This window comes from Taudactylus pleione, unplaced genomic scaffold (assembly GCF_031769625.1).
Source record: "Taudactylus pleione unplaced genomic scaffold, aTauple2 ptg000019l, whole genome shotgun sequence".
NCBI lineage: Eukaryota > Metazoa > Chordata > Amphibia > Anura > Myobatrachidae > Taudactylus > Taudactylus pleione.
The window spans coordinates 19383827-19397420 of record NW_028284421.1 but is presented as its reverse complement, the minus strand read 5'-3'; the positions used below and the strand labels follow the sequence as shown (position 1 = coordinate 19397420).

Genomic DNA, 13594 nt, shown 5'->3' with positions numbered 1-13594 from the left:
TTATTGTTTTAAATGTTGAAATTGTATCCCAAGTCCCTAGTGCACTGCCAAATTGAACTTAATTTTTCTTAGGCTCTAATGCAGCGGTGGCCAACCTGTGGCTCTTCAGTTCTTCTGACGCGACTCCCCTGACTGACACTGCCTCCACTGATATGCGCGCAGCTATTCATGGGAGGCTCGTCCTTAGTTGCAGCAGTCTGCTCCGCTCCAGAGGTATACATGGGCGACATTAAAAGTAAAGCATCCTGAGACCATTCATGACTTCTCAGCCATGGGAGTGGGCCCACTCACAATTTTGCCTAAGAACACAGCCATGAATAAAGAATTGTATCAAAACATTCTCCAAGAGCAACTTCTCCCAACCATCCAAGAACAGTTTGGTGACGGACAATGCCTTTTCCAGCATGATGGAGCACCTTGCCATAAGGCAAAAGTGATAGCTAAGTGGCTTGAAAAAGAAGGGTCAACACTGCAAATATTGACTCTTTGCATAAACTTAATGTAATTGTCAATAAAAGCCTTTGACACTTATGAAATGCTTGTAATGTTACTTCAGTATATCATAGTAACATCTGACAAAAAGGTCTAAAATCACTGAAGCAGCAAACTTTGTGAAAACCGATACTTGTGTCATTCTCAAAACTTTTGGCCATGACTGTATTTGAATGTTTTCACAGCCAGTTATACTTATGGAAGTAGCAAACTATTGTAGCCAGCCAGCAAGCCAGCCTTGGTTTGCAGCCTCGGATGATGCACCACTGTGACCAAAGAGAGAGGTAAGAACCTGCTTTCTGACTTACCTAGCACAGAGACAGGAAAAACACAGAAGAAGAAGAAGCTTTACATTATATACCATTCATGGGTGTGTTTTTACATACCTGTCTCTACATAACTTAGAAGGAACAAACTATCTGAAAGGCTGCAATGGAGTACTGAAGGTGTCATAATTTGTACAATATTCTGTTTTAGGGGTTATTTTCTAGTAAGGAGTTTAAATCAAAGCATTTCATTTGGTTATTACACACACACACACTATGAAGCAATACATAATAACGACTTACAGTTAGAATTTTATATCTCACCTCTTCCACTGTGCCCTTCATTCCATACGAATCACCTGGAGGGAAATGTGCCAGGACTGTAGAGCCATCAATGCCGGCCCAGTAGAATGTATGATGCTGCAAGAGACAATGCTAATGTAAACCGTTATTGTGCATTAACATGTCTATAAACTACAAATAGGGATATATGCATTTTAGAATAAAGCGGTGTATATGATTTCAGATAACACCACTGCGGTAAATCGGAACCAAAGGACATGGGTGTAGAGGTTAGTGAATTTACAAATGTAATGAAAGAAGGAATTTGTGAACTATAAATTGTAAAAGATGCAGATCAAAGCTTTTAAAATTGTAATACACAATGCTTCATAGTAATGATATATCATTAAAAGTTGATTTCAAAATAAGCAACATAAGCACAGAGACTATAGAAATGTAAATGCTTACCTTTATGTTCCAAATACAGAAGCCATATAATTATATTTACACATAATATACGTAAACATCTGATTCACTAACGACCGCAACTGCGATTACACACGCAATCGACCGATTGTTGCATTCTGCGCATGCATCATAGTGCGCGTGCACAAACTGGCCAGTGTGTTTGAATGTCATTGCGGGGGAATGCATACATTATCCACTGCAATGCCGTACGCAGGTTGAATACTCATAGTGTTGCCGCAGCTGGTAATCAATTGTAATAATATCCTTTAGTAAAGAATATCAGGATTAGAGACATTGCCAGAATTAAAACATTATTAATGGTTATTTTATATATATATATATATATATATATATATATATATATATATATTGCAAAGTAAGAAATAAATTAAATAGGGTTAAATATACTGTATATGTTAAATGTTTAGATAGCATGCATATAGATATATTTGTTGTGGGGTGAGCGTTTGGGCGTAGGGCCCCCGAGGCTACTCTGGCTTGGCCTCCTCAGGGCATCACCACTTATTACACAGTTACTTTTCACATCACCTTTTATGTTTGTTTTTTATTCATGTAATTTTTTCACATATATTTTAACCTCTTTTTCAACACTTATTAACTACTCGCACACATCTATACTTTACACTGCACTGTCACTCTTTTTCCATTTTTCATGTGATGCCCTGGGCTGGACGTTTTTTGGGGTGCTCTGCACCCGGATGTGAACCCCTTCGTGTTAGGGACTGCTAGTGATAGAGAAACCGTGACGTGGCCTAGCAGCTTCCCATGTATTTGCAAATGCATGCAACCAATATCTCTGAAGTTCTATTACCATAAAGTGTTCATATATTGTTGCAAGTATTATTCAGTGTGCTGAGGAACAATAGGAGCTGCCATTTTTTTGTTTTTTTTTGTTCATTGTGTAAGAGACAGGTTTTTACTGCTTAGACCATACAATATGCAAAACAGACACTGGTATCCATACTTGTGTGAGAGAATGCATACAGTTAAGGTGGGTACACACTATAGTGATATATCTGCAGATCGAGTGATCTGCAGGTATATCTGCAGATGATGGTCGTTCATACACACTGAACGACCATCATCTGCATGCTGCAGTGGGTCGGGACGGCCTGGGGGCGGGTAGGGGCGTGGTCTAATCGTGGCGCTCGTGGTCACGCCCCCTTAAAAAAAAAAGAAATAACATTTGCGGCGCTGCACGCTGGGGAGGGGGTTGCTGTGTGCCCCTCAGCCCAGCACACAGTTAGTGGGGGCACGATCAGCGTAATCGCTCCCCCCCTTTGGCATAGGAGACTCTCCAGCTGCTGCTTTAGCAGCCTCAGACAGTCTCCCAGTGCAGCCCAGCACACAGCAGCGTGTTCTGGGCTGTTGTGAACCTAAGAGGGATGGGGAGCGGTGCTGGATCCGGGTAATTAGTACCTGTTCGCGGCTCCCCCACCTCTCGGCGCCCCTGTGCACGGGCGATCGGTTGATTGCCCGTACACACTTGCCGATGTCATATCTGTTCATCGGCTGTGCAACACAGCCAATGCGATATCTCTAAACGACGTCGTTCACAGACATATCGTCTGTACACACTGGCAGACGGGGGTACAATATATTGGCCGATCAATTGATCGGCCAATATATCGGCCAGTGTGTACCCAGCATTAGGATCAGGGTCAAAGTATTGTACCTTTGGTAATTATAAACTGACATGTTCATTGTCCAGTATGGGTCAGAAGAGGGGCCATGATAACAGCAGAGGTCATATATATTGGACCCCAGGCATTACATACTTATTTACACATCAAACACAACTACAGGAGAGCCTTTGATGAACTGACAAATGTCAGACTTTATGAGTCCAGCAAACTTGTTTTACAACTCCTTAGAGTTTAACTTGAAACCTATGAGAATATGCCAGTTAATGCATAAGTTAGGGATATAAATATGAGTTGCAGTAGAGAAGAGATAGGTATGGTGAGTATAGGAGCTCAGGCAGTACAGCTCAGTGGAGATAAGACAGTGCAGTCCAGAGTCCAGAAGAACTTAAGCTTGCGCAGGAGGAAGGAGAAATGAATAATGATCTTTTAGGGTAACTATGAACTTGCAAGTATGCCATTCATGTTATTAATTGTCTAAGTTTGTTAAATTATTTGTTAAGTTTTAGGTCTTAGAGAAGCATAAATATGCCTACTATATGCATCACTACTGTGTATATCTCATTCTGTATAATTTGATTTGCCTGTAAATAACTATCAGAAATCAGAGCTTGAATTTCATGTCTGAACTCATTGGAATCACTATTTCATAATTCATACGTATGAGAACTGCATATGTGTGCAAATTATATATATATATATATATATATATATATATATAATAAAACGTATGTTAATTGATCTTCATCTATACTTATAAATAATACATACATACATAAATATATTATATATATATGTATATGTAACAATAATTATTATTGGAGACCTCGGTATAAATATAAAATATAGAAAAGATTCCTCTACAATAGCATGCGATGAAGTTAGCAATTTCTGAGTAAGGTCAGAGCTTGTGCAAGTGTGTGTGAGGCTGTGATGGTACCAATGGTTTTGCTAAACATTACGGATGTGTGTAAGGTAAAGTGGGCGTCCTTATGTAGTGCTGTGACGGCATAGCGATCGCAATGGATTAGCATATTATCGCAGTCAGGCTGCGTGCGTAATCGTTATTGCAATCACAGTTGCGATCCTTACTGAATCAGGTCCTCTGTATGTATATTATTTGTGAAAAATAGAATCGTTTGTTCTAAATGGTGGAATACGTAAGTAGAGTATTGTTCCAATCTGTACCAGGTAAATGGATGTAGAATTTTATTTTTGAAAATGGCCATGATAGGTATCATGAACCACTTCCAAATTAGGAATATATTAGACAAGTACAAATCCTTATAGGACTATTTTTCCTTATTTACATCAAAAGTGCAGCAACTGGTAAAGTGCATAGCTTTTCTTGGTGTTATAGGGGGACCTATGGAGAAGGGCAAAATAAAAAAAATAAAAAAAACAACTAAATATTCTCTTCTAGCTTGAAATATTTAAATGTGCTTTAATATGTGTCTTGACATTTAAATGGGGGTGTTCCTATCTTAGGGTGCATACACACCAGATCGATATTGGCACGATTTGGCGTATCGGTATGACAAATCGTGTATATCGCCTAGTGTGTATGCACAATTGCACGCTTCCACTGGTCGCACGTGTTATCGTGTGATTGGCTGTGCTGCACAGTCAATCACGCAATATCGCATGCGGCGCAATACATATTAATGAAGGATGGAACAAGTAATCATTCAGTCGTTCATTAAATTGTGCAGTGTGTACCAGCATTCATGCGATGTCCACGGTGAAGGCAAATCGCCCTTAACATCGGCACGATTGCCGGTCGTTTAGGTGTGTACCCAGCCTTAGTGGGTGCCTTAATAGTACACAAACAACATGACTTGTTCAGTATTGGTCCTTGGAGATGATGGCATTCATGCATCACCCATTACTTTCAATGGGAAGCCTTTATCATCATCCAAGAAGTCATTATATGTGATATCACATTTATATGTGTGCAAAAAATAACCTAATAAACATATCTAAATGTACAACTATGAAATATAGACAGCCTGATGTTACCATACTATCATGACTTAATTAAGACTTAAATAAATCTACAACAGTAGTATATTATAAAAAAAGAAAAAGTTGCAATTAGGGTATTGTTCAAAAACTTTCAGTAGTCAGGACTCCGAGGTGACATTTTTTACTTTTGCTGCAAATACAGTTCTTTCATAATCTGCACCTAAGCGAAGAGTATGCATATAGGCACTTTCCAAAACCATTATGACTTATGCATGTACCAGCCACATTTTATGTAGTTCAAAAATGACACAATTGGTTTATTTGGCATGTACACTTCTATTGTAGGATAACTACCACAGTTCTCCACAGCGTACTTACAGGAAAAGTATTGACCAAACTCCAGCTAAGTTTCTGAGTGAGGAAGCGATGGATCCCACAACCATTCATTAGCTGGGGCAACTGAGCAGAATAACCAAATGTGTCTGGTAACCAGAACTAGGGAAAGAGAAGGAACACAAGGTGATCATTTAGCAGTAAGTGAAATAACAAAAAACAGAATTCTTAACTGAAGATAAAGGGTTATCAATATAGGCAATTAAAAACAAGTCAGCGGGGGGCGTGGCCTGGTAGCAGTCGGAGCTGAAGCCAGGACCTCAATTTCAGACGGCGGTGTGCGCGCCTGAACAAAGCGCACATATCGGAGCGAGCCCTCAATATCGGGACCCTTGGGATCGGCACCGGAGAACACTTGGACTATTCCCACGCCTTCTCATCTCCCATTCTGAGCCCCCGATGATTTCCCTCTACTCCAGCGGACCGTGGTTTTTCCCTCACCGGGGATATTGGAGATCGCAGGACCATGAGAGGTGACGTCATCGCGGGGGAAATAACCCGGGCTGATCAGCTGTATCACACACCGGGGGCCCTAACGTGAGTACCGGAGGGGCCACTCCTATTGCATCACCCCATACCCTTCTGCTGTGAAAAGAAGCAGTGCTATAATAACCCAGAGGGCCACTGACAAGTGTCATCTCCTGCTTAAAATCAGATCTTAGGGAGGCGTGACCTGATAGTTGTATATGCTCTGAGAGTTGAGAGATAGTGGTGGGAGATTTGTCGGCTGGACCGAGGTCTCCACATTATCCCTGATCGCTATTACAACAAAAAGGAAATGGCTGTGGCATACAGTGCTGTTCCACCATATCTGGATTAGCTGCTCCATCTATGAAGCAATACTGACCCCCAGTGGTTACTTTGTGTTATTAAAGGAGCCTGGGGACAGATGTGCTCTATAATAATTTAATTAATTGTCAGCAATTCTGATCACACCACTGAACATTCTGATCACACCACTGAAAAAGTGGCCAGCATACCTGTGGTTAGCAGGTCTTGCGGCCATTCTCTCCGGAGCAGTATACGTGCGGCTCCTAAGCTACCATTTCGATATAGCCACCGCTCCAAAATAATGGCCCATTCTTATTAATTCTATTATTAACCCCCGTCGCCTGACCTGGATATCGAGCTACAGTGCTGTTATTTATATCTATTACATACCTACGTGTCCTCAGGCCTCACCATTAATGGCGCCTAAACGCCCAAAGCCCTCCTCGATTGTCCCACCAGTCTCCTTCTTTAAAGAATCTCCTTCATCACAAATAGGTAAAGCAGGTCAGACTCATAATAAAAGCGGTAAACATCTACAAACGTTAAGCAACCCGCCTGACGGATCCCCACCGTCTACCTCTCGACAACTTTACATTGTAGATGATGCACCTCTTACAATGGGTTCCATGAAAATGTTACTGGCCACCTTTAAAGATGATATTACAACCAAATTTAAAGCGGCATTGTATTCCTGTCAGCAATCATATGATGAATTGGCGACACGTACGGATCACTAAGAACAAATTAGGAGTGGTAAAATCGCACAATGAACTGATAACGCTCCATGAAGATCTACAGTCAGAGGTCACATCTCTTAGAATTAAGACCGCAGACCTAGAGGATAGGTCTCACGCATCAATCTTAAACTCCATGGGACTCCGGAGGCAATTTCTCGGAGCCGACGGATCACATAACAGAAATTTTTGCAAAAATTCTACCAACTACACAGATTTCAGATTTTCTGCTAGACCGTATTCATAGATTTCGTAAAGCTCGTAATGCTCCTACCAACGCTCCCAGAGATGTTCTGATGCGACTGCACTATTTTCATACTAGAGAAGCGATACTTTGTGCTGCAAGGTCAGCGGATGCTGCCATATTGGGAAAAATTCTAATATTTGGGGACCTCTCAGCAGCAACCCTAGCGTTAAGAAGATAATTTCTTCCGGTTACCAGAGCACTACAAAAAGCATCCATCAATTATCGATGGGGCTTTCCCACTGAATTGATAATATCTAGAAATGGCTCTACTACGGTTATATCAGACCCAGCTGACGGAAACCAACTCCTAGTGAAATGGAACTTGGAAGACATCTCGCAGCAAATCCCAAGAAACCTCCATGTAAACCAGGACTGGTCATAACAGACTCTTACCTCTTCAGAATATGATACACACCTATTGTAGTTTGGTTCCAGATGTTCCATTTATGTGAAACCCCGAGTTTTGGTTGACTAGTATAGGGGTAGTGAATTGTTGGATTATGTACAGGATCTGCCATCCTGTTTCAGTTCTGAATATCCTGTTTTTCCTATGTTTGGTTTGCAACTCTGTCTAATGGCTGGGTATTGATATTAATATGTATATCGCCGGGAATGTTTTCCTGTATTGTCTTTCTAAATGATGTTCAACATTAGCTCTATGCTTGTTCTTTCTACATAAGGACCACTGATTTCTTAGGTTTCTATATTAAACCCCGGGCGATGGGGATTATTTGCCTTATTGGCCACTCACCTCAATGTACCACCTACGAAGGTGGTCCCCGATAGTCCCTTTTAGGAACTACTTTCTCTTTATTTGTGTTCCTTTTTTATCCTTTTTTTTTTATTCTACTGACACAACAATGTTACAGGTACTTTTTTCATATGATACACAGGCTTGGTTATATGTACAATATGGTTCAGAAAAGTTAATTCCCAGCAACGTCTTTCTTTATCCAAATGGATAAGATACTTTCCATTAATGCGAAGGGTCTCAACTCTCCTAATAAAAGACGACGTGCATTGAGACATTTCGCTAAATGTAGAGCCCATATAATCGCGATGCAAGAAACTCATTTCCAACAATCCTCCCCTCCCCAATTCTACAACCAAAAATATCCCCATTTCTATATCTCCAACAGTCCTAGTAAAAAAGCAGGGGTGGCGATATTATTTTCCAATACATGCAATTTTGTTTTGGAATAACAAATAAATGATAAGGAAGGCAGATACCTGATTCTTATAGGTAAGATAGACAATGTTCCAGTGACAATTGCATCAATTTATGCCCGAAACACGAAACAAGTGTCTTTTATCAGGAAATTTTGCACGGTTCTTCAATCGTGTAAAAAAGGTATCTTACTACTATTGGGGGATTTCAATATGGTCCTAGACCCCTTATTGGATAAATCCTTTTCCAAACGCAAAATAGGTTCCTACTCCACTCCAGACCACTCCCTGAGCTTTAGACGAATTCTCAGTGAATATGAGCATTATGACATATGGAGGGCGGGACATCCCGGGGAGAGGGACTACACCTTCTATTCCCAGGTACAAAAATCATATTCTCGTATAGATCTGGCCTTATCAGACAAATGGCCCCTGCCATATATCAAATGATCTTTAACCCCACCAGTGGTGTGGTCAGACCACGCGGCGATATCTTTAGTTTGGGATATCACCAGATTGAGAACTCCCCGGGCCCCTAGCGATTGGGAGAGCACCTCCTGGTAAATACAGAAGCTAAACAGAATATCTAATGCCCTCTCTATGTATTTAGAAACCAACAAACCAGAAGATACCTCTGCGTTTACATTCTGGTGTTCTCTAAAAGCAGTGATTAGAGGATCAGCGATCCAGGCCGCGGCTCATTTACATAAGCTGTTTTACACCAAGTTGACATAGAATGTCGACTAGCAGATCTAGACGCTAAACATGAACTTAACCCAAATGACGATAAAGTGCTTGAGGAGCTGCTCAGTGTCCGAGCAGAATGGAATACATTGGGACTTAGAAATGTCCATCAAACATTGTTCAAGTACTATACTCAAGGAGATATGGCTGGTCGTTTACTGGCACGGAAGTTGAGGGGGAAAAGAGCGAAAGAAAGTATCAGAACAATCTCCAACGTTTAAAGGTATCAAAATCACGGACCCCTATGCTATAACAGAATCCTTTGCGCAATATTATTCCTCCCTCTATAATTTAAAGGATGACCCAGTGATTCCCCAACCCATCCCAGCACAGATTGATGATTTTCTGAGTTCTGCAGATCTGCCATCTTTGGATGCTGATACCTTGAGTATCCTGGCAAACCCCTGGTCAGAGGAAGAAATCTTAGTATAAAATCCCTCCCTTTGGATAAGGCTCCTGGACCAGATGGGTATATAAACAAATTCTTTAAATGTTTACAAGACACATTGTCCCCTGTTCTAGCACAAATGTTCAATGACGCCTCGTCGGTGGGCACGTTTCCGGGTGAGATGCTGGAGGCAAGAATAGTGGCTTTTCCCAAACCAGGAAAGAATCTGACATCCATGGCCAATAGCACTCCTCAACACAGATATAAAAATATTCGCCAAACTTTTGGCGAATAGACTTAATCTATTACTACCTAAATGAATACACCAGGATATGTGTTGGGACGTCAAGGCCCGGATAATATGAGGAAGGTGATAAATATCATCAAATCATTTTCTGGTTTGGACCAACCACTTCTTCTATCGGTGGATGTGGAAAAAGTGTTCAATAGATTGAATTGGGGATACCTAAGAGCTGTCTTGGAGAAATTTGGAGTTAAGGGCAGCCCGCTATCATCAATCTTTGCAATTTACTCTTCCACTTCAGCCAGAGTCTTTGTCAGTGGCATATTGTCAACCCCATGTAGGATTACAAACGGCACCAGACAGGCGATCGAGCCCCTAGCCGAGGCCATTAGAAAGGACCATGACATTACAAGCCCCATACTATTTAACAAAATTTACAAAACTAGCCTTTTTGCTGACTATATTCTTCTGACCCTCACGGACCAGACTACTTCCCACCCAGCTCTTCATGGTTTATTAGAAAAATATACTGAAATACTGTATCATATTATAAACTAAATTGTTGCAAAACGGAGGCACTCCCTATTAACTTCCCCCAACGCTTATTAATGTCCCTTAAAGGGAAGCATCATATGCCTGGCAGGATAATTATATCAAATATTTGGGAATACATCTAACAGCTACTATTAATAGCTTAATTTCAGCCAACTACCTACCGATGCAACGACAACTTTCGTAGTTATTAAATGATTGGATGATGCATAATGTATCATGGATGGGCAGACTTTCTGCCTTAAAGATGGTTGTATTACCAAAGTTATTATATTTATTCCGAACAATACCCATATTAGTCCCAAACTATATTCTAACTAAGATGCAAAAAGTTTTTACCAACTATATTTGGAAAGGTAAGAAACCAAGATTGGCCAGGAAACAATTATCTTTGCCAAAAACGGAGGGAGGTCAGGGACTTCCAGATTTACACTGGTACCAAATAGCGTCAATATTATCTCAATTAACTTCTTGGCATTCAAAAGAGAAAATAATGCCCTGGGTTCAACTCAAATGTGATATGGTTTCCCCGTTTCCGCTCACAGACTGTCTTTGGTTGCCTTCACATGTTAAAATACCGTGGATTGAAAGATCCACGGCAGTATCTCCAACCCGATAGGCGTGGTTAGAAATGGTAAACGTGACTTCGGGTACCAGTCTGCCGTCCACCAACTTCACCCTGGAGGGGCTAGCTACACTAATACCTAACTTAAGTCTTGTGACTTGGAAAGCTCAGGGTATAGTCTCCCTTAAATAAATTACAATTTCAGGCATTACCCTGCCCTACACCCAAATACACGCACAATTTAACACCTCTTTTAGAGAGTTTTATATATATTTACAAATCAGACACTGGTTAAAATAGTATAACCCCAACCCCACACATCGTTCATGAACTCCCTACATTTTTTATTTAATCAACTAAATAAAACAAATAGCAAAGGAGGCATCACATGGTGGTACTCCTACCTGATCACTCCTACAGAATTTAAGAAATCTACAATATTGTAATGGGAGGCAGTCCTCTCTTGTGTTTTTTCTGAAGAAGACTGCCGTCTGATATTTAAAACCAGCTATAAACTATCAAAATGTGTCTCTCATATGGAACAATACTATCGGTTGCTCCATCGTCAATATTTTACGCCTATATTAATGCATATTATTTCACCTTCCCACTCCAATTTATGCTGGTGGAACTGTGGACATGTGGGGTCCCTATTTCACAGATTTTGGGCATGTCCCTATATCACCACATTGAGGAAAAGGGTATTTATTTTAATATCTAAAATTCTAAAGATGTTTATTGCACCACATCCTGTTAGAGTTCCTTTATATAGATGAAAAAGAGCTATAACTACTAATGACCGGTATATAATGGGACACATCCTTATATCTACTAAAATATTGATAGCCCAATTCTGGCGATCCCCTATAATTCCTACTCTAGAAGATATAGAGAAAAATGTCCAACACCATTGTGAGTTTGAAACGGCAGGAGTATATTACTCCTCATTGACATCAAATCCATTGATTCAATGGTTAAATTGGTCAGATTACTGGGCCTCAAAACCCAAAGCATGAGACATAAAGCTTTAATATACTGACAATCAAACGGTTACAGGTTAACCGATAATTGATTGGGCGAGAGTTGATCACCCTTGTCTTACAATCTTGATCATATGGAATGTTTCAGCCTTCGTTCTTTACCTTTTTAGTTTAGCCTTGTCAAGTGAATGATAGCTAGAACTACACAATATCACCATATATTGGATGACAAGAACAGTTGCAATGTCAGGACCTTAAATCTGTCTTTACTATATATTATCTTTGTTCAAGTTTCTATATTCTCTGTATTGCAAACATTGTGTCTTTTATTTTATTTTTTATGATTGCTTTTTTTGTTGTTTTTTTTCTCCTCCTCCCTTTCTTTTTTCTGTATCCCATGCCTTTCCCTTATATTCTTGAAACAACAAAAATGTAATGTTTAAAAAAAAAAAAAAAAAAGTCAGCAATAGTTACAGGAATGTTATCTTGAAGAATTTCACTGATTCCCAGAGGGATCAGCAAACATCTATGGCGTCTATCGGCATTTCCGGGCCAATCGGGGAAACGGCAAGCAGATGTATGGGGGCCTTTGCATGAAGCTCTCAGGTGCTCCTTTCCAAACTTACAAAAACTGAAGGAAGGGGAAAGAACGTGTACTCCAAATGATGCATAGGCATTTTACATACGGCATGTACTGCGTAGAGGCGGAAGCAGCCACAGATACACCTGTTGTGGCTGCTTCTTCCCTGGTGCTAGATCCATGTGGAGGATGGTGATTATAATCAGCACATACAAAAAGCAAACATTTCAGGTCCTATTTTACAGATACTATTAAGAAATCCAAAACTGCTAACCAAGTAACAGGGGATTTCTGAACCTCATGTAGAAAAAAAACAAAATGCTTGACACTGTAAATTACTATAAATTTAACAACAGACAGGACTTGTATTATACCTTTGTACTGTGGCTGAATGTGGTCAAATAATTTATGTGGAGAATGCAACACCGTGGAATATCGAATACATCAGTTTTTCCACATACATTTAAGGGCAGATTCAATTAGCCCAAATCTATTCAATCATTAGGCCAGCGGTTCACAAACTGTGCACCTCGGCTCCCAGGGGTGCTGCGGCGCTTATGCAGGGGTGCCTTGGGTGAATGGTTTGACAGCACAGCTAGTGAGTTGGTCGGGCCACACGCTGCCTCTCTCAGCAGCCTGCGGCCACTTACACACATACAGAGCCCCATGCTGTGCTGCTGCCGCTACTGGGCTGGCTCTCACTGACAGTCACAGTTACAGCCAGCGGCCCCGCCCCCTTCCTACACATCCTGGACTCCCATTCTTCATGCAGGCTGCACCTCACAGCGTGGCTCCTTGCCTTTGCTTAGGTTAGTGATATTATGTCACTCAGAGGGTGTCTGAAGGGTAGACATAATGTAGTTATTATTTATTACAATTTAATATGTCATTTAATATTTATTTTACCCCTACTTTTTTTATCATTATGTGTTTCATTGTTAAATAATCTGTATATTTAGCATTGGTGTGGGGTGGGTGTATTTCAGACCATGGTAAATGTATTATTACATGGTTATAGAGGTTTTAAATAGAGATAAAGTGCATAAGACTTACATACTTTTTCTTTTGCACTTTATCTTCAGTTAAACTATC

At 40.5% G+C, this 13594-nt stretch overlaps 1 protein-coding gene across 1 annotated transcript in view; it reads right to left on the bottom strand.

Annotated features, from left to right (window-relative positions):
* MAN2C1 (mannosidase alpha class 2C member 1) overlaps positions 1 to 13594 on the bottom strand; it is a 59527-nt gene that overhangs the window by 37487 nt on the left and 8446 nt on the right. Inside the window, exons 10-11 of the mRNA XM_088445792.1 lie at positions 5516 to 5632; positions 1083 to 1178 (exon numbers count right to left, since the gene is read on the bottom strand). Coding sequence (XP_088301918.1) covers positions 1083 to 1178; positions 5516 to 5632 — 213 coding nt within the window. The remainder of the gene's footprint in view (positions 1 to 1082; positions 1179 to 5515; positions 5633 to 13594) is intronic.